Source organism: Amia ocellicauda, chromosome 10 (assembly GCF_036373705.1).
Source record: "Amia ocellicauda isolate fAmiCal2 chromosome 10, fAmiCal2.hap1, whole genome shotgun sequence".
Lineage (NCBI taxonomy): Eukaryota > Metazoa > Chordata > Actinopteri > Amiiformes > Amiidae > Amia > Amia ocellicauda.
Genome location: NC_089859.1, coordinates 16,769,408 through 16,792,980, shown reverse-complemented (window position 1 = coordinate 16,792,980; position 23,573 = coordinate 16,769,408). Strand labels below are relative to the sequence as shown.

General features: G+C 46.2%; 2 protein-coding genes across 3 annotated transcripts; one reads left to right on the top strand and one right to left on the bottom strand.

The window, feature by feature from the left end:
* Nucleotides 1-1,354: 1,354 nt before the first annotated feature.
* LOC136760052 (endothelin receptor type B) lies at nt 1,355-15,252 on the top strand. Of its 2 annotated transcripts, none has more exons than XM_066715292.1 (8): nt 1,355-1,661; nt 7,518-8,084; nt 8,241-8,353; nt 8,893-8,959; nt 10,780-10,929; nt 12,531-12,664; nt 12,821-12,929; nt 13,085-15,252. In XM_066715292.1, the coding sequence occupies exons 2-8, from the start codon at nt 7,656-7,658 to the stop codon at nt 13,232-13,234; spliced, it is 1,152 nt and encodes a 383-aa protein (XP_066571389.1). In that variant the 5' UTR covers nt 1,355-1,661; nt 7,518-7,655; the 3' UTR covers nt 13,235-15,252. The 2 variants fall into 2 exon arrangements, with proteins under 2 accessions (XP_066571389.1, XP_066571388.1); XM_066715291.1 differs by having other exon boundaries at nt 8,893-9,097.
* Nucleotides 14,212-23,427, bottom strand: polr1d (RNA polymerase I and III subunit D). Its single transcript, XM_066715294.1, has 5 exons — nt 23,267-23,427; nt 21,143-21,240; nt 20,754-20,830; nt 17,847-17,929; nt 14,212-16,573 (listed from the first exon to the last, which is right to left on the bottom strand). The coding sequence occupies exons 1-5, from the start codon at nt 23,306-23,308 to the stop codon at nt 16,526-16,528; spliced, it is 348 nt and encodes a 115-aa protein (XP_066571391.1). The 5' UTR covers nt 23,309-23,427; the 3' UTR covers nt 14,212-16,525.
* Between the last annotated feature and the right edge of the window lie 146 nt (nt 23,428-23,573).

Below are 23,573 nucleotides of genomic sequence, written 5' to 3'. Positions count from 1 at the left end.
ATTATTAATAATAATAATAATAATAATAACTGTGTTTCTATCACTGTACTCCACTCTGCACTTCACGGTGTCTTACACAATACACAACACTTGACCGTATCTTGAATTATTTGTGGAGGAGGCGGCATTAACCGATGATCAACTTCAAGATGGATATTGTATGGAGCTGTACAGGTCTGTGAGACACTGCAGTAAGGTACACAACACGTACCTGTTATTGATAATCGGCATAATCGTGTGATGCTGGAACATATTGAAATATGTATTGTTAATATGACAAGTCCACAATTTTATCTAAAAATGAAGATAATCTAAAAACAGGCACAATTGTCCCCCACACTTTAATTACGCCACTGGTGTGTGAGAGTGAGCATAGACTGTATTGTGTGGGGGGTGATCTTTATCTGAGGGACTCCAGCAATCTTTATGCATTTACTGCACCGACACAGGTCCCCTCACCGCCCTGTGCTGGCCTGAAGCCGCGCTGCCTGCGCTGTGATGGATAGAGAAAGACCCCCTCCGTCCCTCCCCCACAGACAAACACACGCTCACACACAGACAGCACCATGCTGTTTATAAATACTGTAGTACAGTCCACCACTGACTCTGCCATGTGATTCCCACGGGGCTGAACATCACGTTGAAGATGTGGGTCAAGGTGCGTCTCCACTGCAGGACTGCATTGTAGGTGGCGGTTGTTATTAGCGAACTGAATGTGTACGCAATTGTCTGTGATTCCCTGATTCCTGTCTTTTGTTTGTTTGTGTAAATCTCAAAACAATCTATCATAAGAATAATAACAACAACAACAACAACAATAATTGAATTTGGCTAAATAGCTAGTTGAATCGACTTATCCGGTACAGCGGGAATTTCTCTCTAAATACTCAAATATCTCATGGGGGGTCTGGTCCTGTGGGTGGTGCAGTGCTGCTCGGGCCCGGTCAGGACAGACAGACAGACACAGCCCGTCAGAGTCGTTAGGGACTCTCTTGACATGTGCTCTGAGGGCATATTTTAAAAGTAGTATTAGTTAATTAAGCAAGTAACTAAGTAAGCAAGTAATAATATGTTGTTTGTCATCGAAACACACCCTGGTAGGCTGTTTTAAAATAACTATATATATATATATATATATATATATATATATATATATATATATATATATATATATATATATATATATATATATATATTAGTATTATTCTATATATTTTAAATGGTTCGCCGAACAACCGCGTTGGAAAAGGCCATTGGTTCTGCCGGAAGGTGGGGGGAGCGGGGAGGTGGGGGGGTCTTGGGGGACAAGCGGACAAACATCTATAAAACTCAACTCTGTCCCTTCAAGCGTGTCAGAGAGAGAGAGAGGGAGAGAGAGAGGGAGAGAGATAGAGGGAGAGAGAGAGAGAGGGAGAGAGAGCACCGACGGAGTTCACACTGCGAGAAGAACTTTCGTTTTGATTAAAAAAAATATGTATTTTATTTTTTAATTTTTATTTGGGCCGTTTTCGAACTTTTCCCTTCTTCTTCCTACTATATGTATAGTTTTTATCAGTTTGGTGAGGACTTGGCCTGGATGGAATAACGTTTCTCAGCTCCTAGGAACACGTCGGCGGAGAGAGTGACTGAATTGCTCAAATACCCCCAGAACAACAGAGCAGGTAGGCGAATTTGGGTTTCTCTCATAATAGAGGCGTTACATAAAATAACAGGAAATACATTTTGACTATTCTTCTGCGCAAAATATCTTGAATATGTTAATAAATAACCAGCTAGAATATCTGCCAGTAAACTGATAATTAACGGATTATTTACAGCGTCAGGAATAGTACAAATTGACGGGAGATGGGACATATTAAAAAACTTTGCAGAAGCATCGACGCACAGATCAGGCTGACAGGATCAAAGGGGTGGAGAACGAGGCATCCCGCATGCTGTATTGTAAAGCTATAGGACCCAAGAAATGCACGACTGCAAGAACAGGAGCCAGCGGGACAGCCGGGGAGCCGGTGCGGAGCCGTGGCGCTGGCACTGCGCATCACGGGTTTAAGAGCTGGACCACATCTTCCAATTATACATCATCAAGTAACACAGCTTCTCATCCACTGCTATTAAGGCGGTGGCGTTTTAATGTTTTAAATATATGACTTGTGATTGCTAATCATTATATATATTATACATCATTATATATATATATATATATATATATATATATATATATATATATATACACACACAGACATACACACACAATGACCCCAATCTGTGTCTGTCCCAAGTTGTGTGTTTTTGGTTTGATTTCATACTTTGTATTGTAGCCTTCCAACTGCTCAAAGCTAACCGATTTCAAAACATGACAGAGTTAAAATTCAAGGAAAGGCAACATCGCAAATAGGCTAAATTAGTTAAATACGACATAGGTAATTATTGGTCGTGTCCACTGCAATCCGCGCCCACACAGAAACACGTGGTGGAATAAACGCACAATTAGATTAGCGGAGGTGGGTTACAGGGGACCCGCGCTGTGTGCGTCATTCATCAGTCAGCCCAGCTCCAGCAGACACAGCCCTGTGCCTGTCCTCTCCTCTCCTCTCCTCTCCCTCTCCGTGCAGATGCCACTGAAGTCCTCAGCGCTGGGTGCGCACTTCAGAGAAAGTCCCCACTGTGTAACATAGTCTTGCTAGGACTGATGCCTACAGCGCTTGAGCATGGTGGAATTCTTTCTAAATTGCATTTAAACTTATAATTTCCTGTTTGCCTCTGAAATCCTTAAAGGGGCCCATGAACATACTACTAGGCTTCTTCTTCTTCTATTATTATTATTATTATTATTGAGTTTATAATACCCTGGTGCATCTAATATCCTAAGGATGGTGCACACATCTGCCCATGGCTTGTTTTTCCCTGGCTGTGCGGACACCAGCACTGATAAGGAGCAGTCTCCACTCCAACCAGAAGATGTTCTCTTATAGACACCGATAACTGCCTGTATGCGACTGCAACGCTGTTTGTTGTCCCGACCTGAGATTGTTTTATGACTGTCTGGATGTGACTCATTATTCACACAAGTACCGTGCTCTCCGGCCCTTCAGGGATTAGAAAGAGCCCTGTCTCTGCGGGATGCGGCTCGTAAATAATAAAACTGCACGGTGATGTTTTCATCACACTAGTATTACTAATATGATTTCATTTGACAATAGGGTATCACGGGGCCAGTAATTTGTTTTTGGCTGCACAGATCTTAACTGGAAACACAGCCCTCAGCAATAAGTGCGGTACGGCACTGTTTTCACATAGAGGGACTGGCTCCATTCAGGACAGCGTCTTTGCAACGTCAAGCCCGGACTGCAACACACGCGAGGAGGGGGTCTCTGCTAAACGCTAGACGCACAAGGGTTTGCAGAAAAGCGCATGTCGGTGCAGCTCGCCGTGGTCATTTTCGCAATTGCAATGCGGAGGTCGTGCGCGTTTGCTGTATGTGCACATTGCATTCATCATCAGCACTGCGCTGAGGTGCACGTCCTCCCCTGCACCAGCATTGCCAAATGCACTGCGTGAGCACACAATATCACTTCAACTGTCTATTAAGAGCACCTGATATTATATTTCCAGGTATCTGTATGTGAAATAATTATTAATTATAAGAATCTATAATAATAATAATAATAATAATAATAATAATAATAATAATAATAATAATACATGAATTAATTTTGTCCTGACACAGTTGATCTCTCTAGGTATAAAATGCAGCTCTTCCTATGAACCTCTGTAACACTCACTCCTCGGGCCACCGTGTTCTGTGGATTCAGTTTCAACCACTCCTGTCCGCTGCCCTAACCACAGAGCACGAAATTAAACTGAATTTACTGCCAGGAGTCAATAGAATGACCTTGGGTTGCAGGTTGGTACATTGCTATCTGCGGGTAGGTCTGGATTTGGTCTGGGCTGGTGATCAAATAAACTTGATTATGTGATTAAGAGAGCTCCAGCTCCGATGAAAAGCAGGAGACACAGTGACCCCTATAATACTTACTAAAGAGTAATACAGCAGAGACTGGGTACTGAGACACAAGCACATGCACTAGTGGCAAACACCACAATGGTCTGGCAACTTGTCAGGCTGCATTAATGTTAACACAATGTTAAGAAAAATAAAGTTATCAAACTAAATAAAAAATGATTGCCTGGTGCATTAGCAGTAAACTGTATTGTTGTGGTTTGACAGCAGTGGATAGTTGTAGTTAGTTGAATTGAATGGTGTTTCTACCTGTACGAGCATTGTGTGCGGTTCAATGGATTGTGGTTTGACATTAAATAGGACAGTGACAAGAGGTGGAGACACAGAGTGTGTGTGTGTGTGTGTGAGAGAGAGAGAGAGAGAGAGAGAGAGAGTGAGCAGATGAGTGAGAGAATACAAGGCCTGTGTTGTGAGTGCCTCCTTTATCTATAATGATCTTTTAGCCAGCAAAACCAGCAATTCCTGCAGAGTAATGTTTCAAACACATGGGAAAGTCCCAGCTTGATACGCACACACTCACACAAACTCAGAAACACGTCACATCAAAATAGTATAATTTGCAATCTAGTGAAAAGTTATTTCTATCAGCCATTTCACAATGGCACAATAAAAAACAACGGACACCAGCACTGAAATTACTTTCAAGGTCATATTTGGTTTAAAAGATGTGAAACAAATACCCAGAGGTACATGTGACACTTCCACACTTTGCATCATTATCCTCATGAGGAAGAACAAAGTGTTAACGTAAGTTTTAACTACGACCCCCCCGGCTCTGCTATCCCTCTCGCCCCCCCACTCTTCACTTCCTGTCCACAGGTGGCCTCCACATAGCCACTCCACTCCTGGACATCTGACAGAACCAGAACCAATATCCAGGTTGCCTTCTATACCTGCCCATGATGATATGATGATAAGAGATCTTAGGAGAAAGAACGAGGGAGAGGGAGATGGACGTCCAGTGACTAATACAACCACAAAATACCAGCCCCTGGCCATGTCAAGTTTATTAATGACTGGCTCTGTGGACCAGTATGCCAAGCAGTGTTTGCTGGTGTTGTCTCAGTTTCTCAGATCCCCTGGTGCCGTGGGGATCACAGCAGTATTAAAAGCCACCTGGCATAGGAGGCTAGGCTTTCTGCTGGTAATAATGGGCTTCATGCACAACTTAATTGGAGGAATCAATGGGTATTACTTTTGCTGTTATAAAAAGAGAGAGAGAGAAAGTAGAATGTAGAGTCTACATTCAACTCTACACTCTACTTTCTCTCTTTTTATTACAGCAAAAGTAAAACCCATTGAGACTTCCAGGGATGGTAGAGGGATGGTGAGAGGGATGCAAAAAAAGCAAGTGAAAAAGAGATGAGAGGAAGATGAGAGGAAGAAAGAGGGAGAGAGTGCTTACTGTTACCCCGGTATGGTCCCACAGTGGTTGTACCCCTAGGGTCTTTTGACAAGGAATGCTAGAGTTCGTTGTTTGATTTTTTTTTTGTCTCAGTAGGAAAAAATATATTAATCAAAGTCCCTGACTGGCCTGGGGGCTCATGTGTGCCCTGCAGATGTTCAGACAGTCAATCAGTCCATTGAGAGGCTAGGAGGCGCGTGGAGAAGGGAGCGAACTTGTGATAGCTGCCCGAGACCAGGAATCGCTCGGCAACAATATGGGCCCCATGATCGATGTCATGGGTGCAATTGAATGACACGCACGAGTCTATGGCACAGAGAAGCATGGGTCTATATACAGTACCAGTGGCATATACAGTATACAGTGGAATTCATCTCTAGGATTATGTATAGTGATTATTTCACAGGGGGGTAAAGGGCCTTTATTGATAAAAAAATGCAATTAATAGAATAATACTAAGAAAATGCAATTAATGGGAATGTTTCCTTCACTTCCCGCCACAGGCAGTTACAATTAAAACAGATGTATATTAAACAACAACAACAGCAAGAGCAAAGAGCAAAGGTGGAAGTGGTCCTGTGAAGAACAGTGATCTGTGTTTCCAGGCATCCGTGCATGATGGCGGTGTGCTGCGCTGTGGTAACAACACGATCAAATGTAGTGTAATGAACCGTGGTGAAAAACAGTGAAGTAGTGTGGTGTACAATGCTACAATCAGAGTAAAGTTTGGTGTGGTGTACTGTAGTAACAACATGGTAAAATGTAGTGTGCTGCACTGTGGTAAAAACAACAGTAAAGTGTATAGTGCTACTGTGGTAGCATTGTAACACAGTACCGTGTCCTGGGGTGGACCTCAAATTCTCCACCTCTGCTTAAGATTCCAAAGTGACCACGATCTGAGGGACATCAAACCTCAACGATACAAAATTAATGATTGCAAATGTGTTATAACAGTGATGACTGAGATATAGAGAAAGGGAGACATGAAGGTGATAGTCAGCTATGGGACTGAGCAACTGACAGCTCTGGGTCTCTGCAAATTTCTACCATGTATTTACCACATTTTAACCAAATGTTACCATGTTTTTACCATGATTTCCCAATGTTTTTACAAGATGTCCCCTTGTTTTTACCACGTTACATCATATTACACTTTACCATATATTACATGTTTAACATGCTACACACCACTATGATTTACTGTATTTTTTCTAGTAGGGGACAAAAGTGTCACAGCCTCATATTTGGCCCCTGGTCCCATAAGACATTTCTTATTTTCCCTTATGACAGTTTTAAGCTGCATTCTACTCCACTCTCTTTTCATTATTGGGCTCATATTTGCATATCATAAAACGGTTATTATGTAAAAACAGCCTAATTACTCATTGGGCTATTTCCATTGTATGATAAATAATACTTGCAGTTACTTACAGTAACTTACATACTATCATGCACATACCTGATATTATAATACAGCTGCTAACCTCCTTACTTTTACATATTGCTACTGATGCATGCAATTCCTAACCTATATTACACTACACTACTTCGATTACAAACTATCACTGATATTAACCTGCATACTACCATAAAAATAATGTATATCCAGTAATATAAATGCAAAAAGTACTGTCACATACTTCTAGGTTGTCTTTTTTGCCCCATGATGTATTGCCAGTGTCCAGTCCTCTCTGGAAGAAACGCACATGAATGCACACTGATTGGTTTAGGGAGTGCTGTCAAACCTGTCATAAGCATACAGAGCTACAAACCACCATGGCACAACCGCCATTGCACTACAGTGACACGCCAGCCAAGGAGTGCCCACTTGTGCAACAGTGAGAGGCTCAATACCAGGACAGGCCGATGGGAATACACCCCTCTGCCTGTCTCAAACTCACCCTGCATGTGTGCTGCTGATAGGTACGCACTGCTAGCTTGTACCCATGAATCACCCAGTCAGTAATGTGTTTAAAGATTGATTACAGTCCACTGTCATCTTCTGTGCTCTTCCCTCAGAGGTCTGTGGCTGCGTAGGAGACAGAGGGACAGACAGACAATGACCCTACTGTGATTTTGTTTGTTCTGCAGGATAGTGCCTAGACGAGAACCTTCATCTGAACACACGACTGACCGCCCCACACCTCCCTCCATCCCTGTCCCCCCCACCCCAACCCCAATCTCACATCCAGGCGCTCCCACACACCCTCCCTTCCCCCACTGAGCACAATGAAGGCCACGCTGCTGCTGTCCCTACTGGTGCTGTACCTGGGGGGCTCAGCAGCCACTCGCTTCCCTCGTGACACCACGCAGACGAGTCCCAGGGAGAACGCAGGACCGGTGGGCGCGGGAGTGGCGGCAGCTGTGGAGGTGGCTTGGAACAGCTCCTCGGACGTCCCTGCCAAACCCCCGCCCCCCCGCATTGGCCCTTACCCCCCCATGTGCGTGAAGCCCACGGAGATCAAGCACGCCTTCAAGTACATCAACACCGTGGTGTCCTGCCTCATCTTCGTGGTCGGCATCATCGGGAACTCCACCCTACTGCGCATCATCTACAAGAACAAGTGCATGCGCAATGGCCCCAACGTGCTCATTGCCAGCCTGGCTCTCGGAGACCTGCTCTACATCCTCATTGCAATCCCCATCAACGTCTTCAAGGTGAGAACAGGGGGGAGAGAGAGAGGAAGAGGGAAAGGAGGGAGAGGGAGAGAGATTAAATGTCGAGTTTAGAGCCGACGTCGAGTGCAGCTTTACTGTGGATTTTAATTGACAATAAAGTACAACTGAAAGTTTAAAAAAATCTCTCTTTCTCAGCTGTTGGCAGAGGATTGGCCTTTCGGGGTGCATATCTGCAAACTGATGCCCTTCATCCAGAAAGCCTCAGTAGGCATCACGGTGCTCAGCCTGTGTGCTCTCAGCATCGACCGGTAAGACACACCTCTCTGCCCTCCCTCCCTGACCCCCACACACAAACTCTGTACAGGAGTCTGATCCCCTTCAGAGTTTGACTGCCCACAGTCTCTGGTACAAACATACTGTGCTGGTGAAGCAGCATTTAGTTTAGTTTTACACTTGTGCTTTCAAAAAGAAATGCATAAATACATAAGTAAACAAAAATGAGTCCCATAATCCTACAGCCCCAGGGAGAGAGCAAATTCACAGCTGTGTATGGCATGGCGATGATGGCACAGGGGAATGCCAAGCCACAGAAGCTAAGAGGCCAAATTGAGTTAGCGGAGGCTGGCCATGGCAGCCAGCAGGATTACACATTGCACAGAAGCACACTGACTCCACGCGTCAGACCAGGCCTCTTGGTTGCCTGATGTCTGATGTCTCTAGATGCAAGAGAGACGCAGAGAGAAACAGAAAGACATACAAAAGAGACAGAAATAAAAATGAATCTATCCTGGCTTGTTACAGGCTGGGGCTCCTCTCTTAACCTGACTTTCTCTGCCGCCCCCTGCAGGTACCATGCAGTGACGTCGTGGAGCCGGGTGAAGGGGATGGGGATCCCGCTGTGGAAGGCAGTGGAGGTGACACTGATCTGGGTGGCGGCCGTGGTGCTGGCCGTGCCCGAGGCCATTGCCTTTGACATGATGGAGACGCCCTACAGGGGCAGCAAGCTCCGCGTGTGCCTACTGCACCCCCAGCAGAGCTCCCAGTTTATGATGGTACATCAGAAAGACCAACCGATCTCTGACCTCTGATCCCTAACCTTGAGCAAAATCAAGCCGCCCCCCCCAACACACACACACACATACACACAACCCCTAACCCAGTTCCCAAGCTTTTGATTTCCACTCATGTCTTTGGGTATTTGTTACCTTGTTATAAAAAATCAAGGGGTGCATGACCACTCAATATCGCCCCCACCACCTTCCTTGAACACTGCCTATTCTTCAAACCAGCAGCTTAATACTGTGTGATTTGTTTATTTTTGGCTTGAGGCGCGACGAAGCGGTTCCCCCCGGTGGATGCTGCCACCGCCAGCCTGAGCGAGCTGCAGTGTAAACCACGGAAGAGCAGCTGCATTTAAACGCATTAAATGCTTCCCAACAGAGCCATTTCAGACTGCGCTGTTGTTTGGGTTTCAATTACAGATGACCAGGGATCCAATACCGCATCCAGACGAGCAGCTGTCAAGCTTTGTCAACACGCCAAAAACAAAAAAACACCTTATTGATAGCAATGTCCCATATACGTCAGCACAGCTCATGAATGTATACAAGTTTTTTCTTCGTTTTAATGATCTCGAGTGATACTGAGCTGTTTTTGTTGTGGTCAATAATATGTAATAACAAGGTTCAACTCCTGTTCGGGTCACCTGGAAGGAGCGCATTAGAGAACTCCAGAGCTGTTCCCAGGCATTCCAGGGGGCTGCAAATTACAGAGTAAAACAGAAATATAGTGCAGTGGTGATGACAGAGAGCCGCTAAGTAAAGACCGCGGACTGATGTTGGGGAATCAAGAGTGCACCAGCACTCATTCCTACAGGACCATGGGGGATAGCAGCCCAGAATACCTGAGACACAATTTTGTAATTATAAACAGCAGGAAACAACCCTTTCCTTATGTGCTGGGTATCCTTTGTAGAGTCTGACCATGTTATAGCCCTCAATCAGTGGACTATGTTTATTCCGCATACCAATGATATTGAATATATGATAGAGATCTGGTTATTTACTTTTTGTAATGCAATCAGCTACAGAAAGGCAGAGATGTTGAGAAGGCAGAACATCCTTAAAGGGTGTTTTAAATCACCAAGCTCTTCTACAGAGCCTCTCTCTCGCTCTCCTGCTATGTCCTCTGAGAGTGCTGCTGCTGTGGCTGGCTGCAGTCAAGCCATTGTGAGATCCCCTCTATCTGGACTCCCCCAAATAATCAGATCATGAAAGGGTGGCTTTCTGGCCAGATGCATGTAAATAAACCCCTTCCAACTTGGCCGAATTCTATGCAGAATTCCTTCAGAGTTTAGTCACAGAGAACACAAAAGTTATTGTCACTGAATGTTTCTCGTTCCCATTGGCGTGAATAGACGCTCGCTCAATAGATAATTAAAATAAATAAAAAGTCAGAATACTGTTGCTTCCCAGTAAATGTGCCTCTTGCTGAGGTCAGTCTCAGTTCTCCATCACTGCCTGTCTGCGTCACACAAATCACCATGTGCTGGAGTTCACATGACCTTCTCCCACACCTGCCCAACCATGTCCTTCTGTTTCAGAGACCAGACCACACAGAGGCAGGCAATGTCCTGGCTGGGATAGGGATTCAGAATCCATTGATTCGAGGGTGCAAGGGTGTGGCAGTATAAGTGACCCCTAACTCCCTCCACTGCCCATCTCTCCCCTTGCAGTTCTACCGGGATGTGAAGGACTGGTGGCTGTTTGGCTTTTACTTCTGCCTCCCGCTGGCATGCACCGGCGTGTTCTACACCCTGATGTCCTGCGAGATGCTGAGCCTCAAAAACGGGATGCGCATCGCCCTCAACGACCACATGAAGCAGGTAGGCCACAGCCTCCAAGGGGCACCGCCATCTACCCCTTATCCAGCAGGCTGGGCAATGCACCACCCTGTACCTGTTAGTTGGAGTGAGCCTGAACACAGAGGCCGCTGTGTACAGGACTCTGGCCGTGCCAGAGAACAGGGGCACAGCGCAAGCACGGCTATAGAGGGTGTGGACACCACACAGGACCCCACATGGCCACCACACTCACACCACGTACTGAGGGACTTATCTGCTGTTCAGGGGAGGGCTTGTGCTCTGCAGAGGGACCACAGTTATGGATGGCGGGGTGATGAGGGGGGATGGACAGGTTAAAAATTCCACTTCAGAAACTACATTACTGAATTTCCACACAAACGCAAAAAAAAAAATACTCCCAGAAGGCAAAAGGCGACCTCCCACAGCGTCAGCTTGTGCACAGCACAGCCGCCTGCGCTCCAGGTATTGAACCAGCAGGATGCACAACCAGAATTACGTAACATATTGCTTCCCTCAACCCAAAATAAAAACCTTAATAAACAACCCTACAAATATTTCTTGCCAAAGTCACATATTAAATGTGTCCCAGCAATGTTCTCACCAAGGGAGGAGCCAGGGGGGAGTGCATGAGAAATCAGAGCAGAAGTCTCTTCACACAGCAAGGCTTCCCTCTTGGGGGCCGGCACTGTTCAGCTGCGGGGAGTCATATGACAGAAGTCAGGGACTCCTCAGCCAAGAAGCCATCCTCCATGTCCGTTTAAAAAAAAAAAAAACTGGCTGGCCAATCAGTGCTCACAAGAAGTGGGGGCCACAGGTGACTGGCACCTGGCCAACACGGCTGGTGACGCTACGCCATTCAGAGCTCATTCCTGTGGTGCCCACATCACTGGCCAGCTCTCCACCACTCCTCTTATCCCCACCCATGGTCACTTGTCACTGGGAGCCCCCCGCCTCAATCCACTTCGCTTCAAATCAATGACACCCTGCAAAAAGCCAGTCTGCGCTCACTCTGCAGCTCTAATGAGATAATCCTCCTCGCCGCCATCTGATGAACTGTCCTAATCCATTTGCGTGTTGATTGTCGCTGAACAGTGAATCTCGTCTGTGCCGATGTAGTGTGGTGAGCGTACTGGAAACGTAACAACAGATAATGCAGGACGCAATGTTTCAATCAGCGGAGACTGAGGATCAAACACAAAACAGATGTCCAGTTAGACCTGGGGGTGAGGCATGCGTAGGGGGACAGGATGAAGTGTAGGGCCAAGAGGAGGTGCCAGATTGCGGCTCTCAACCCTGGCCCCCCACTGTCCTGCTGCTTCTTGTTACAGCCAAGCTTTACAGTTCTTACTTGAAGCCTTTATTTAACTAATAAACAAGAAAAACCTGAGCTTTTTTAATTATTGTAAACTGCAGAGATATTAAGTTATAATATCATAATATTATATAAATGCACTGGTATCTTCCTTTTTCTGGGGTACGCTCAGGGACCGGAATTGAGGTTAAGATTAGGGTTGGAGTTGGGTTTTAAGGTTAAAGAGGGATAAGGTCAGTACTGTGGTGTAACAAGACAAAGCCGGGTACCTGATCCAGAGTTCAACTGTGCCCCTCCTCCCCCTCTGCAGCGCCGAGAGGTTGCCAAGACGGTGTTCTGCCTGGTGGTGATCTTCGCACTGTGCTGGCTGCCCTTGCACCTCAGCCGCATCTTGAAGAAAACCATCTATGACATGAACGACCCGAACCGCTGTGAGCTGCTCAGGTACAGGCCAAAGTCCGCCGCCTGACACTCTCGCACATGTCCTAGTGTCCCAGTGTCCACACAAGCTCCCTGAATCATCTGCCTCCTCCAGCCCAATAAAGCTTATGAGAGTGCTCTGCCAGTATCAGTGACTCTCCCTCTCCCTCTCTTGATAAGCTTTCTGCTGGTGATGGACTACATCGGAATCAACATGGCCTCCCTCAACTCCTGCATCAACCCTGTGGCCCTCTACTTTGTCAGTCAGAAGTTCAAGAACTGCTTTAAGGTGAGGCTGGGATGGAGGCCTGGGAAGGCACCACTTCCACATTATCGCTGTTGTGTAGAGTTTGGCTTCTTCAACTAACTGAATAACTCCTGTTCTATTCTCTGCTCCCTCCTCTCTACTTCTTCCTACTCCCGTCTTCTCCTCTCTGCTCGCAGTCCTGCCTGTGCTGCTGGTGTCAGAGGCCCAACAGATGCAGCGTGCCCACAGACGACCGGGGCTCTGGGATCCGCTGGAAGGGCCACTGTCACGAGAACGGCCTGGACCGGAGCAGCTCGCGGTCCAGCCACAAGTACAGCACCTCGTAAACGGATCTGGTGGTTCATGTGGGGGGGGCGTGGGTGACCAGAAGACCACAAACCCTGCTCCTTTTCCCTTACACCCCCCCCCCCCGAACCCCTCCAACTCCTCCGCACCCCAGCCCTGTTCTGCCACATCAAACCACTCAGACTAGCAGGCTATAAATCACACTGCTTCTCAAAAGAGGAGGCTGAACGAGTCATACTCACGAGGAGCAGCTAAACTTGGGATGCTCCCTCAGTTGGCAAAACTGCAAATGGATCTGGACCGGACTCGAGATACGGAGCAACACTTGAAAAAGTTATACAGAAAATGAAATATACAAAGAAACAGCAATACAAATGTTGAAAACAAAGGAAGATAAACGCTGCACAAGACAATTTTTTGCAGGCTGTGAGCAATGTCACTGACCTGCACTTTAGTCACTGGAAATACATAGACAGTGATAAATATATATAGCTTGTTTTTTTAGTTTTTTTAATTCTCACACATGCCTGCCCACACACGGCAAAACTCATACTTACACATTCCAAAGTGCAGCACAAAAATACATCATAGCATACAAACACACACACAATCACAGCTGCCCAATGCCCTTACACAGCACAGCACAAAACACACATAATTTGTCGATCAGGCTCACTCGAGACTCTCGGCACTCCTGGAGAAGAACACCTCGACGAGGCTGGACACAGGTCACTGCAGGACACACAAAGGAGCGTGTGACACTTCATTACAGCGTGGGCGCTCCAGATCCACAGAGACTGACAGGCTACCATCCACAGACTTCACACAACAGCCACCGTGAGCAAGACTTCTAACTTCAAAGATTAAAGAGCGCATTAATTCCGCTCTGGCACTGCTTTTGTACAGAAACCCCTGAAGGGACTTGGATGAGAGAATTTATTTTAAAGCACTATATTTCAAATACATATAGATATAAAATAACTTGCGGTTTTATCATAAAACGCACACAGACAAATACTGCCGTTCACTGAACTAAAACGTTTTTATTTTCGTTTATTTTTTCATGTTACGTTGTCTCTGTAAAATAATCTCAATGTTAGGTGCACCTGTATTTCCAAGCTGTATCAACATGATATTTTCAGTATGAGAGAAAATGCAGATTACCCACAATGCTCCAGATTCTCACTGGAAGAGAGCTGGCTCAGAAATGCACCATCAAACTGGGTCAAGATAAATACAACAGCAAATTTGGAGGAAAAAATAAGAGAACAGCTGGAAAACATACAAAATGGCTTTGAAACAGGATCACAATCAGTGTTCAACACCCCCTTTCTCCAGGCCACTCATCCTGAGATCAGACGTTATTTTGTTTTTTGGGCTAAACTGAACCGGGTGGGTGCAGATTCCAGATAGGCATTTACAGGAAACTACAGTACTCTCCCTGTAGGACCCCCCCCCCGGCACTGCAGTGGTCCTCAAAGCTGTGCCTGTGAGCATTTTGTACAAGTATTAAGGGGCTGGGGTGGTGGGGGTGATTGATTAAATTGATAGATTGCAGAAAGTACAGAAATAAATAAATAAAGATGACAGAATTGAGTGCTTCACTTCACACCTCTCCAGGGAACTCAGAGAAAGCCAGTATTTGCACACAGTCGGGTGCTTTTGAGGACCACTGTACCCCAGTATGAGTCTCAGAACCAAGGCTGAACATGATCCATCATGCATGCAGCAGACAGTGCTGGCATGCAAGAGAGGGCAACCACTGAGCCCCCAGCTGTGAACACACACTACCCCGCCATGCAGCATTTTAAATGTTTGTTGATTTGCCCTCTTTATATCAGGAGGGCCCAATGTATTCCACTTTAAACTATGTTTGAAGGTATAAAGGTATATATTGTATACTTATAGATTTGTTTTTGTTCATGTCTGAAAAAGCCAAAGATGTTTATTAAAAAAATATATATATTATAATTAAAACCTCAGAAGCTTTTTATACGGTCTGTCGGTGTGGTTTTGACACAAGACCAGCCAGCAGTGAAATAAATGCTATTTTATCACAGCTCTGCTCCCAGCATTCTTTTCATTCTGCAAAATCAAATGGGACTGATTAAATAGAACAGTTCAGTTTCTTGTTTTGGTCTTTTTGCAGGCGCTGCAGGCTGGCCTCGTCGGGAGTAAACAGCATTCCTTAAATCAAGAAACCTTGAGATGCCATAACTCAATTTATCGATTCCGCATGAATGGGGTGTGGGTGGGGGTTGGTCATCTATTGTACTGCACACGTTGCAATAGTTACAATAAGTACAATTCCTCCCTAGAGTGGTCAGATTGGCAGGAGAATGAGGTTCCTTGACAAGCTGATTCAAAGGGAATATTATTATGTTGGCTATAACTGATGGCCCAACCTAATTACATTCTTCTCTCAAAAGCAATACATTTTAGAAGCTCAGAGATGACAGATTTTCCTTTCCTTTTTTTATTTTGTATTCCCCTTGCTTCCTCTTTGGAAAATATATACTATAACCCCAAAGGATGGGCCTGACCTCCCTGGCTAACTTACCACGAGTGGGGGGTGATGGAGGACAGAGGGGAAAGGTCACACCAGGGGTCAGGTGCCATTTAATTTTTGTGTTTGACCAGTCAACACAGTCACAGCACAGTCAGAGCACAGCAGGTGCATTACAGTGTGGGGGAGTCATGGGGGGGCTGGGGTCATAGGGGATCTGTCAGAGTAAAGGTGGGATCACAGATATGGGGGAAGATTGATTCTAACTGAACCATGATTAGAGATTCATTAAGTCATTAGGCTTCTATACATGTGGAGAAGGTGGGAGGGGAATCAAAGCAAAGATCAGTTCATAGGGGGAGACCCTCAAAGCAAAGCCAGGTGTCCACAGGTCAGTGTGAAGGCAGGTTTTACGGTTTTATTTTTAGTCTTGGTCAAGGAGAGAGACTGCTGTAGGCTGGAGGAGGGTAGGCCAATGGACTTGCCACCTGCAGACTTCCTCTTCTGTCCAGCAGTGGGGGATGAGTTGGATGGTGTGCATGTCTGTCTTGTCTCTGTACTGGGGTGGGGGGGGACTAGAGTGCTGGTCAGGGCAGGGAGAGGGAGTCGTGTACGATAAAAAAAAGGTGCTTCCCAGGGCCCCTCCCGCGGTCTCCCTCTCCCTCCCATCCCTTTCGGGGTGGAGCAGCTTGAAGGACGCAACTCTGGATTCAATTCAAGAGAAGAGGCCACGAAGCCGCCCCCCGGCTGCCTGGCGGTGATGCTGAAGACTGCCTTGGACATGGTTTCCTCCAGTCTCTGTCAGTCCAGACACCAACTTCCCCTCCTAATCCATGGGCACTTCCTGGCGTTCTCTGTAAGCCTTCATGCTGGCCTGCAAAAGATTAAAAGCACACGCCACCATGTGAGGGCCGCACAAGTTTACAGCACTCAGTCTGGCAGGTGTGGGTCACGTGGAGTAGATCAAACAGTCTGGGTGGGAAGAGCGGATGCGCAGGCCTGGTGGGGCTGAACGGGTTATTTCATTGGGCGTGAATGTGCAATGTGGCATCAGATCTCTGCGACTGCACGGAGAGGCAGACGTGGGTTAACAGTGCTAATACAGCAGCTTAATTTAAGGCAGGTAGGGAGAGCAGAAACATGTGGAAATCTACTAGGCCTACTTCCAAACTCAGGACCCTCCTACTTGGCTTTAATTTTACTTGCTTTGTCAGTCTGTCAGCTTTACAATGAGCTGAATACCAGACCGCAATGACCCAACTGGCACAATACATAGAATAAAAATAGAAGGGATAGGGTAGGGGGGAGAGAGCTAATCCAACATGGTCAACACGGTGCATCAAGAATGGAGGGAAATAAATGGAACCCCAGGATGAAATCCACTGATTCAAGTGGGGTAGATGGAGAAGGTGGGCAGGGTCATGGTTTTATGCACCACTTCTCCAGGTTATTCCCAAATACACAACTCAAAGGCAAGGTTGGGACACTAAGCAAGAGCAGATTTGGGCGTGTACCAACTCATACTAATGTAACCAGCGAAACACCACACACTCCAGCGCAATGGACTGGCCCTCAATGCCAGGAAGGGCTGCCAGTGCACTGCAATGCTGGGCCTTACTCCCCAGCCCTGTGTGCAGGTAAGGGACATGCTAATACAGTGGGGAAGCGGCTCTGGGCAGCAGGGGCAAGGGAAGGCAGTGCCAGGATCTGTCAGCCAGGATGCAGTCGGCACGACCTGGAGCCCAGGAGATATCCTTGAAGGAAATCTCCTATCGGGAGACTTGCCTTGAACGGGAATATGCATAACAACTGTGTCTGGAAGGAAGAAGAGAAATTGCTCCCAGATTGCCCGTCTACATCCCTTCATTTCTTGCTTTCAAATTGTATTCACTGAGAAAGTTCTTATTTTTTTATTTTACCATGTTGCTTTCTTTGCCGTCCAGTTTCCAAGAAAGGAAATAAAATCCACAGCCGCCACATAATTCACATTCATGAGCCAAGAGCTACTTGGGAACCCCAACATAACCCTGACAGACAGCAGGGCCCCTGGGGACTGGGCAGGTGTGGTGGGGGCACATAGAGAGCAAGGGCCCCCAGCTGCAGAGGCAGGGAGTGGGGGTCCTGGGTGAGAGAGCAGGGAGATTTACCTCGAAAGTGTGCAGGATGTGCTGGCAGACCTCAGTCAGCTCGTTGAGGCCGTGGCGAAATGGATCCACTGCCGGCAGCCCCCCTGAGGACACAGCAAATATATGGCTCACGCACTGAAACAGGACCAATAACCATAACAGTAACGGTAACAGGGAAGGAGGAGGAGGGGTCTCCCCTCCCCCAGACCGTGTGTGCTCTGTTCCAGGATTTCTGCACAAAGTTGACCCCCAGCTCCATCCACACTACCCAAACTCAACTTCCTACCAGCAGGTAACTAATAAAACAGTGAATATTTATTTTATTATTATTATTTATTTTTTTAAATTGCATAATTACAGCCCATTAGTGGAAAAAGCAGACAGGCAACTGGGAACTGTAAAGCTGATGCTTGTTAATTTATTTAAAGAATGTATGTTCAGGGTATTCTGGCCTGACAGGAGAGCCCTGTGTGTCATTGACTCCACAATCAGCAGCAGGGGGCCCGGTGCCAGAGACAGAACTCCCAATCTCGCTGCGAACAAATTCCATCCCCCTCCCCGGGTTCAACATGGCAGCACTGCAGCCCATTTTACATGCAGTGGGAGGATAGGAGGGGTGTCCCAGAAGCCCTGTAATTGCCCTAATATAGTCAGAGCACACAGTGTTGTCACTGGAATTCTGCTTTGATGCGAGTTGACCTTTGTAGGTGTCACGACCCTGCAGCGTAGTTCCGAATTTTAATTCCGAGTCTTTGACTCCCATCGTGTCGGGCCACTGCTGTCTGGAACACACACCACGATGATCTCAGTGTCAGACAACAAAACAAAAAAAATATTCTGCTTTGAAGATGGTCAGCCCTGCTATTCAAGAACACCACTGCCTTATATTGCAGTTTCCTAATAATCAAGTGGAAACCATTTCTACACTGTAAGACAGCAGTCCTCAGCTCTGCTCCTAGGGAAGCAACTTCCTGCTAGCGTTGGTCTCAGTACAGCTCTTGGTGACTCATTAACCTGAATAATAATTTGCCTGATCCGAGCTTAATAATAACTTAACACAGTTGGCAATCAAAGTATATATAAAATTGTATAAAAGCACATGAAAGCAACAATGTTTGGTAAAATAAACAATTTCAAAAGTCAAAATTAAGGTAATTACACCATTCAGTTAAGGTCTCCATTAAATAAGGCAGCTGGAACACATGCCCAGGGATAAAGACGAATGTCGCAAAAGATTATAAAGCAAAGCCCGGCTACCATAGTTACTTCCCGGGCCCCACCCACTGGGACAGGGCCCCGGGGTGTGACACAAGGGGCCTCAAAAGGGGAGGCCCTTCATCAGCTGAGGCCCTTCATACCAATTATGAAAAAGACACCCCTGAAAATAAATGAAATCAGGGTTTTCCTCCAGTACAATTGAACTGCCAGGATCCAGATCATGAATTCACTTGACAGGGGGCGAGCAAAACGCCAGCCCCCAAAAAAATGACAGAACATTTAACATTGAGGTGAACGGAGAGAGTTTAGAATTGAAATGGGGTTTGGGGGCCATACACAGACTACATTAACAGCAATCTGGACGGATATTCCCCCTTTTGAGTGGTCTCGTCTCTGTCTCGTACCATCAACGTGTGTCTCTGTGTGTGCGTGTGTGCGTGTACCTGCTTGCGATTGTCTCTGCTCATTAGGGCAGACAGTGAGACAGGACCCTGTGTTCCCAGTGCACAGAGACACAGCGAGAGAGAGAGAGAGCATGCTGCATTCCTCAATCAACTGTCAGAAAACCACACACCAGACTTCAATCATGCCGGTTTTGTTTTGAGGATTTTGTGAGTTTAATAGAGTGTGTTAGACATTGCACAGCTATTTGTGTTTCTGTTTTTTTTTCCTTTTCATTTTCCTTTAAGTATGCATCTCAGCCTGGCTTGCTGTATGGAGGGAGCAGGGGAGAGGGGGAGAAATAAAAGACAAAGGAACAAAGGCAGTGTGGATCACTACCGGACAGTGACCCGCATAAGCTACACAAACAAATTTATATACTAGGGTTTCCAGCAGCTATATTCAGGTTCGGTGCCACATGGCCAAAAAAAAAAAAAACTTGGGACATCAAAAAAAATGAATAAAACACAAGCACCTTTGTAGTCAGTGTCACTGTGCATAACTGTGTAATACTGCTGTGAGACTGTGTGGGTGTCAGTGTGTAGTCCTACTATAAGAGTAAGAGTGTGTGTAAGTGTGTAGTCCATGGGCCACTGTCCTCCGCCTACAGCTACAACAACTGCCAGGTCTGTTGTTCAGAGCAGTACAGCGGTGGGGGTGGCTCTCTATTAATAAGAGCCTGTTAAACATCTGCCAACCCCTCACAGACACTGGCACTCTCTCCACAGACTAACTCAACTAACACAATTAAGAGCTGAGCTGGTTTGTTTCTGTGCTGCTAGACGCAATGCCAGGACAGTCTTCTCTCATTGAGCTGCACATTGTGACAAACACTCTGTTAAAACATCTACTTTTAGATATCATGCATACACACTTTTTCACCCCCACATTGAAGAAAAACAGGACAGGGAGGTATTGTAAACAGGGTTGCAAAGAGTCGGAAACTACCTTCGATGTCGAATGTTAAATCATCAGCTTTATATAAACACACTATCATAAAGATTTATGTTGAAAACATATTTTTTAGAGGAGTTCAACTTATTTCTGTTAGAAGGGTTGCAATTATGTCTGCTTATGATAAGGTATAAGGTTTGTTTCTGTCTGTACAGCACATGGTAAATACAGCCTATGCAAATAACCCCTACATTTCCATTTTATTCCCGATAATTCCCATGGAAAGTTTCCACCAATGAATATTCCCAAAACTGTGCATCCCTAATTGGTTACACACACACAGACACACACACACACACGTGTAACCACACTCACCTCGTGTCTGAATCCTGAAGTTGATTTTGCTCTCGGAGGGGTGAGTGATGCTGTAGCCACAGAACTCCACTTCCGGGCTGCGGACACAAACACACATCACTGACTGACTGACCACGTGGGAATGATACACAAAAAAAAAAAAGGGAATGATCCTGCTATTCACAGGGACGATTCATCCGATTCCCAAAGCAGCCATTTTCTCTAGCCACCTCTTCCTGTACCAGACCTGCCACCTAAACAATAACACTTACAAAAATATGCTGGCAAGGACACTAGACTGAAGTCAAACACAGTGGCACTGGAAAACCTGAACCCTGAGGAGTAGCAAAAGCCAGCTGTGGTCTTTATGGAACGAGAGGGCGAGGGAGGTAGAGAGACAGGACACTCACTTCTTCATGACCATGTATCTGAGTGCGTTGCCCAGGGTGTGGTCTTCTTCATGCAGGACGAAGGTGACACAGGAGTTGTCATCACCCTCGGCCTGGACCTGCAGAAGACACGGGAGGACAGTGGTCACAGGGAAGCACGCTCTCAAGAGCAGAGACAGCACACCGCGCTATACTGCTCACCTGGAGCACTGTAGGGTGCAGAATGACTCCCACTCTACAGCACCCACCAGGATATGGTTTATGAGGTGCAGTGAGACAGGCAGTGACGCACAAAGCTTGGCACTGTCTCAGAGGGACTGCGCTCTACCGGCTGCTCCCACACCTCACCACAGTGCACAGGATAGCTGCACCCTGCTCCTGCTACTAACAGGAAGAGTCTATTTTCAGACACTGGGGGGGGGGGTTAGAGAGGAAGGGAGAGCAGAAGGATGAGATCAATAAGATTAAGAAAAGGATAAATGTGTGTGTGTATATGTGCGTATTTATGAAGTATAAGTAGGACAGAAAACCACAGAGGTTTATGTTAACAGAAGACATAAGGAAGAGGAAGCATGGGAGACGGCCGCCATCTTGGCGAAGGAAGATAAGACCATGATCAAACCCGAGACAGACCAGCAGGCACAGATGCATAGTTTGGCTGTGTCCCTCTGTGTGCATGCGTGCTTGGCTGTCTGATAATGAATTAAGAAAACAGGGTGTAAGAGTTCCATGGAAGGGAAAGAATGGATATTTATGCTAGGAGGCATTTAATACAAGACAGGTGCAGAGACGCGAGAAGAGATTTAAAGCAGGATGCACCCCCCTGAGCAGCCCTGCAGCAGACACCAGTGTTAGGGGAGGGGAGACGGGCTTCAGCTGCCTCTCCACACCCAACACGCATGTAAATCTGCAGCACTGGAGACGCCAGAGACCCATACACATGGGGGTGGCACGGCAGGGTGTCACCGAGAGAGAGTCACCACACAGACTCCAGCAGCACTGATCCCAGATGCCTCTTTTATTGGCAGAGAACATTCCAGGCTGTTTTTGCAGGAAGCACAGAGAGAGAAAAACATAAGACTAGACCTATCCCCCCCTCAACGTAAAAAAGAAAGAAAAAGTAGTTTTTCCAAGAATAACTCAAACAGCAGCCAAGGGGAACACTGATTCCGTTATCCCGTCGTCTCTTCGTTTGTTGATTTAGAAGACCAGCAGGATTTCGGTGTGACATTAGGAAATCCTTTTATTTGGACTGGCAGGAGCACACAGCAGCCTGTGCAGACTTGAAACATAAATATTAAACTGCATCGTAACGCCACTTCCCCGCTGCCGCCCCCTAGCGAAATAAATCAGTTATCTAGCTTTCACCTCCAAAGCAGAGCACAATTCATGAGCAGGATCCGTGCAATCACAAACATGATTATTGATTTATTTTAACTACATTTTCATCTTGCAGCCGCAGTGTGGCTCTCCGCTGATGTGACCACGACTTGCATCCTGGACTGTCAATTTGAGCATATTTGCATTAATGCTGATAAGGATGTTGTGAAATCTGTTATCCCAGAGCAATCCGCTATAAAGACATCCCCATATCATTGGCTTGCTTGTGTTGCTTGTGTTTTGAGGTTATATCAAGAACGTTTTTATGTATTCTTTTAAAACACCCTTTGAAACTCACTCACTTGCTTTGCACTTCACCATAAGCAGAAAACGGATATCTTGCAGGATTTTGTATTATTATTCAATCTCCTCCCACAACCTTTGCGCTAGAGACGCGAGTGTCTCTACCTCAGCAGGCGATGTCTGTTCGGATGTACTTTACATTTTAGTTTTATGTATGTATGTATGTATGTATGTATGCATGTATGCATGTATGTGTATGTGTGGTCCAGTCTCTTTCACGCAGGTCAAAGAGATACAACCCGTCTGTAAACACGTCTCTATAACAGAAAAAGCAAAAACGTAGTTGTATCGATTCTAGTAGCGGCATCAGAATGTCCTCGACTGCAATGGGTCGGCATGAATATATCTGCAGGTCTCTAATCGGCCCATAAGACATGTCCGATATTGTACATTTAATTCGCCTAAACGCTGCTGGACTGTTGTACTGTATTGTTATAAAATACTGTACTTCATCAAACTCACCACTTCCAGCACAGGTCTCTTTTCTGCCTCCCCGGTTGCCATGCTTGTTGCCTCTGCGTTTCAGCACAGTCGCAATGAGATGACGTTGAACCCACGACGCCGCTGAGAACTCTGGGTAATGTAGTGCAAGACGTCTCTTTCGGCGGAGATACTGTGCAGTTTTTAGTTTAGACTGGTTTCCCCGAAAGGCGACAGTATACAGATAGCGTTTTTATTTATTTTTGTACCTCTTTATAACAGTACCACCGCACTCCTGAAGAGGGGAACCCTGGGACAGCTGGGAGTTGTAGTGAAATTGCGAGAAATA

Excerpts from the sequence above, each read along its gene's own strand:
- LOC136760052 (XM_066715291.1), top strand. The coding sequence starts at position 7,656 with ATGAAGGCCACGCTGCTGCTGTCCCTACTGGTGCTGTACCTGGGGGGC. Across the intron at positions 8,085-8,240 it reads TCCCCATCAACGTCTTCAAG|CTGTTGGCAGAGGATTGGCC; the intron begins GTGAGAACAGGG and ends TCTCTTTCTCAG. Across the intron at positions 10,930-12,530 it reads TCAACGACCACATGAAGCAG|CGCCGAGAGGTTGCCAAGAC; the intron begins GTAGGCCACAGC and ends CCCCCTCTGCAG.
- polr1d (XM_066715294.1), bottom strand. The coding sequence starts at position 23,308 with ATGGCAACCGGGGAGGCAGAAAAGAGACCTGTGCTGGAAGTG. Across the intron at positions 21,241-23,266 it reads AGAGACCTGTGCTGGAAGTG|GTCCAGGCCGAGGGTGATGA; the intron begins GTGAGTTTGATG and ends TGTCTTCTGCAG. Across the intron at positions 20,831-21,142 it reads AGATACATGGTCATGAAGAA|CCCGGAAGTGGAGTTCTGTG; the intron begins GTGAGTGTCCTG and ends TTGTGTCCGCAG.